The sequence below is a fragment of the Stenella coeruleoalba genome, assembly GCF_951394435.1.
Source record: "Stenella coeruleoalba genome assembly, chromosome: 19".
NCBI lineage: Eukaryota > Metazoa > Chordata > Mammalia > Artiodactyla > Delphinidae > Stenella > Stenella coeruleoalba.
This window is the reverse complement of record NC_137165.1, coordinates 3,124,076-3,128,981: the sequence shown is the minus strand read 5'-3', so window position 1 is coordinate 3,128,981 and position 4,906 is coordinate 3,124,076. Positions and strand designations below refer to the sequence as shown.

Below are 4,906 nucleotides of genomic sequence, written 5' to 3'. Positions count from 1 at the left end.
AATTAGGGTTCTATATCATCGTCTAAGGCTGAGCACTTAAATGTATGCACTAGAAAGAAAAAAAAAGCACAAGGATAGTCAACAAATAATGATATTGAAAGCACAACTGAGCAGCCTGCATCACCATCTGAGGTGGAGGCACACAGGCAAGTTTGCTTTCTCTCAATATGCCTCCATATTCAATAGTTTTAAATTCTTACACTTTAAAATTGTGTTAATGACACCAGAACCCTAAGTTGTAAATGATCTTGAACAAAGGACAAAAGTCCCTACACCTTGGCACACCCAATGTTTACCAAAGTCAAGTGACTTAATTTTGGTCATACTGACAACCTCAAGTTAAATGTCTTCTTTGAACACCACTTTAACCAGTTAGGAGTCCCCACCATCACTACATAATTTCAGGACAACAGACACCAAATATGCTACCATGCAACAAAACCTTTATTAACATTTTGAACAAGTTCAGCTACTACTGAAACTATCTTAAATTGGGGCAAATAGCTAGAATGCAGGGTGATGCCATTATTGGGCATTATGAATGCAAGACTGAATAATTAACAGCCACCCCTCAGACGAAGGACCAGGTGCAGGGTCGACTCTTTCTGGATGTTGTAATCAGAAAGAGTGCGGCCATCTTCCAGCTGTTTGCCTGCAAAGATGAGCCTCTGCTGGTCAGGGGGGATGCCTTCCTTATCCTGGATCTTGGCCTTCACGTTCTCGATGGTGTCACTGGGCTCCACCTCCAGGGTGATGGTCTTGCCGGTCAGGGTCTTCACGAAGATCTGCATACCACCCCTCAGACGGAGGACAAGATGCAGGGTCGACTCTTTCTGGATGTTGTAATCAGAGAGAGTGCGGCCATCTTCCAGCTGTTTGCCTGCAAAGATGAGCCTCTGCTGGTCAGGGGGGATGCCTTCCTTATCTTGGATCTTGGCCTTCACGTTCTCGATGGTGTCACTGGGCTCCACCTCCAGGGTGATGGTCTTGCCGGTCAGGGTCTTCACGAAGATCTGCATACCACCCCTCAGACGGAGGACCAGGTGCAGGGTCGACTCTTTCTGGATGTTGTAATCAGAGAGAGTGCGGCCATCTTCCAGCTGTTTGCCTGCAAAGATGAGCCTCTGCTGGTCAGGGGGGATGCCTTCCTTATCCTGGATCTTGGCCTTCACGTTCTCAATGGTGTCACTGGGCTCCACCTCCAGGGTGATGGTCTTGCCGGTCAGGGTCTTCACGAAAATCTGCATACCACCCCTCAGACGAAGGACCAGGTGCAGGGTCGACTCTTTCTGGATGTTGTAATCAGAGAGAGTGCGGCCATCTTCCAGCTGTTTGCCTGCAAAGATGAGCCTCTGCTGGTCAGGGGGGATGCCTTCCTTATCCTGGATCTTGGCCTTCACGTTCTCGATGGTGTCACTGGGCTCCACCTCCAGGGTGATGGTCTTGCCGGTCAGGGTCTTCACGAAGATCTGCATACCACCCCTCAGACGGAGGACCAGGTGCAGAGTCGACTCTTTCTGGATGTTGTAATCAGAGAGAGTGCGGCCATCTTCCAGCTGTTTGCCTGCAAAGATGAGCCTCTGCTGGTCAGGGGGGATGCCTTCCTTATCCTGGATCTTGGCCTTCACGTTCTCGATGGTGTCACTGGGCTCCACCTCCAGGGTGATGGTCTTGCCGGTCAGGGTCTTCACGAAGATCTGCATTTTGACCTACAAAGTAAAACGTTAGTGTTTCACCTCAGGATTTTTTACTGCTTTCGTCGGTAATCAATTCTTTACAACGAACAGTTTATTATTCTTAACTACGTTAATGACTCTCACAAACCTCCCCCAATTACTAGACTAACCGTTAAGTTAATCACTGAACACAAAATTCCTTAGTCAAAACGGCAACCCAAACGGGATGGCAGAATCAAAAGTGCTTTCTGAGGTGAACATCCAGTTCTCTCTCCCTTAACTGCTACAAGTATTTCGCTAAAATGCCCCCGCCCCAATTTCCCCCAAACCTAGTATCATGGCGGCATTAAAATAAAAATCCCGGTTAGACGGAAGTACGGTGCGATACCTTCTCCACGTCGGGATTCAAATTAAAACCTTTCCAGAAGCCCCAGCCGACTACCTCTCTTCCACCTTCCCCGCCACGAAAAGAGAGGATGGAATCTCCATCGGTTAACTATCCGTTGGCCTCTGCGGGCTCGCGCACCAACCGCCCCGCTCCCAACCCGTAAACAAGGCCCGCTCTTCCGGAAAGGCCGGCGCCGCGTCACCTCGCCTCCCCTCCCCCACCCCTCCCCGCGGCCTCCGAGCCCCGGCCCGCTCACCCTCACGGACGCCCCCCTCTCCAGTTCTCCCGGCACTCGTAGGCCGTGGGCCAGTACCTGTGAGCGAATCCGAAAATGCTGCGAATTCAACGACGCCGAGTCACCTCCACGCCAACACAGCAGACCCCAACGATGCCAGTCGCCTCTGAACGCTCCGGTTCGGCAGGGCCGAAATTTATGCAACGTCTGTTGCGTCACTTATCACTCTTACGTAGGCGCCGTGTCCGTGCGCCGCTGAAAGTAGTTCGCTCGGCCTCCACCTCCCGCGACGCACTTAGGCCCTTCGACTGAGCCCTAAATTGCTTAGAGCCGAGCAAAGGATCCTAACAAGTCAGCTCACCTCTCTTCCAGGTGATCCTTCTCCTCCTTTCGGAAAAGGTAGGAAAATTATCGGGCGGATGAATTCGAGTTAAGGGGACCTTCCTCGAAAGCTCTGGAAACTTCCTTGCGGCGCCGGCGCTGATTGGTGAGGCGTGTGAGGCGAGGCCGGCGCTGATTGGTGGAGAACGCGGCGGCTCGGCTGTTGCTGGGCTCTGGCTGGAGTGGTTCGGTACCGACGTTGCTTAGTAACTGAGTGCGCGTGCGCAGCAGAAGAGCGCCTTCGGGAGAGAAGCGTACTTCCGGCCGGGGGTGGAGGAGGGGGCCTTCGCTCCTTCCTCCGAGGCTCCGACCCCGTAAATGTCGTGTTTTCAGGGCTTTGGTTGGAGCATAGCGGGCTCCGCGGCGACTTTCCTGAGAAGGGCTCCCTGTCCCGGTCTGGAGGTGCCCAGGCGCTGGGCGGCGGGGCCCGTAGTAGTTTTTCCCGGTGTCTGCTCTGAAGCATAAGCCCCCCTCACACTGGCCTGTTTTTATTTTTGTTCTTGTCTGGATCAGCGTTGCGGAGCTTTAGTCACGCTTTACAGTTAGGGTGCTTTGGTCGTGCTCTGAGGAGACGAAATCTAGACTCTGTCGGTGGACTCTATGCTGAGCCCCGGTTTCTCCCCCGACCCTTCCTCCACCGCGGAGCCCCCGGCTCCCACCCCATACCGTGGAGGTTTCTCCTGAGCTCTCTCATTGCGGAGCGCCCCTTCCCCCAGCCTCTCCCACGGCGACGCCTCCCCCACTCCCCATCCCCCCACCGCGGATCCCCACCCAACGCACACTGCGAAGGCTCCCTCCCTCTTCCGCATCATGGAGGCCCCGCTCTCCCCTCCCCAACACCCTCCATGTGACCCGGCGGCTGTGCAACGACCAAAACTGCACATCCCTTTCCCTCCTAGCAGTTTGTCCAGACTCTGGTGGGGAAAGAGGGAATGTGGATTAGGGAGCCGAAAACCCACTTGGAGAGACAGAGAATCCATGTACGAGAAATAGCTAGTATTTTTAGTGTCCCATCAATGTGTTGGTTGTGCACGCGACAGTAAAGGTGGGCCTAACCAGCTCGGACTGGTTTCCGCGCACTGGGGTTACGGCCGCTCGTCCGCAGGGAGATAACCCAGGGAACGTGAGTCAGGCAGGCGTGTTTGGATCCGGAGCCCCGCAGCCCCGCGTCTAAGTCATGCAGGTGGAGGCGTAAACAAACATGTGAGCGGCTGTTTGTCACGTAATAGCAGCCTCCCTAAGTTAAGAGGTGGTGTAACGATGTGCGCATGAGTACCAACTGGCTAGCTATCACTTAGAAAAGGTCGTTAGTCATTAAATGACATCTCTAAGCTTAACATTAAGACTATGTCGGTGGAGCTGCAATGTGACAGGTTTATGCGTTAACGCCTAGACAGCTCTGAATTATTTAAAGCTTGGTAAGATCTACTTACAGGGGTAATAGGAGATGGAAATAAAGTTTCTTTAAGATCATTTGGATTGGGAGGTAGTTGATAAAATGTTTATTGCGCAAAGTATAAATTTTCATTTTCGTTAAGCTGACAGTGAGTAGTCTGAGCTTGTTTCACCAAATCGCAGTTCCTCCTGAGTCATACATGTGAATTGGTAGAATGATCTAGAATGGAGATCTCATGGTTTGATATGATGACTTGGCTGGGAATTCTAGCAGTTACCAGAAATAAGTTAGTTATACAGCTTCTTGGTTTAATGTTTTACCGAAGGGCATTTGGTAAGCTCAACATAGCAAACTGTTTTCAGAAAGGAGGCCTGTGCCTTCCTTGTATAATAAAAACAAGATGAATTTTTTATGGCCTGTTTATAAATAAAACTTTTAATAATAGCATCATTTCTGGTGATAAATTGTAAAAAGTAATTGGTAAACAAATTAAAGACTAGATGGGCAAAATCCCCCAAATCAGGAATTTGGAAATCTAGCACAATACTTGGTATTGTGCTCAATAAATGTTTGTTCAGTGAAGTGCAGTTTCCCTTTTGTTCAACTGGGAAAAAAAAACCCAAACAAACAACTGTGACACCCTTAGACACTTAAAATACAAAACAGAAAGACAGTACTTATTTAACATCCATAGGCAAATAGTTTTTGCCTAGGCAGTTCCTTTGAAAAAAACGAAGAGGATTTGATTCTGAGATTCAAAGTGATGTTTTACTTAGCTAGATGTCTTTTAATAAAAATCTGTGAGAAAACTATGTTTCCAATTATAAATT

At 50.1% G+C, this 4,906-nt stretch overlaps 1 protein-coding gene across 1 annotated transcript; it reads right to left on the bottom strand.

Moving 5' to 3' along the window:
- Positions 1-426: 426 nt before the first annotated feature.
- On the bottom strand, positions 427-2,517 carry UBB (ubiquitin B). Its single transcript, XM_079904215.1, has 2 exons — positions 2,378-2,517; positions 427-1,709 (listed from the first exon to the last, which is right to left on the bottom strand). The coding sequence occupies exon 2, from the start codon at positions 1,701-1,703 to the stop codon at positions 558-560; it is 1,146 nt and encodes a 381-aa protein (XP_079760341.1). The 5' UTR covers positions 1,704-1,709; positions 2,378-2,517; the 3' UTR covers positions 427-557.
- Positions 2,518-4,906: the final 2,389 nt, after the last annotated feature.

Coding starts and splice junctions, on each gene's coding strand:
- UBB (XM_079904215.1), bottom strand. CDS start 1,703: ATGCAGATCTTCGTGAAGACCCTGACCGGCAAGACCATCACCCTGGAG.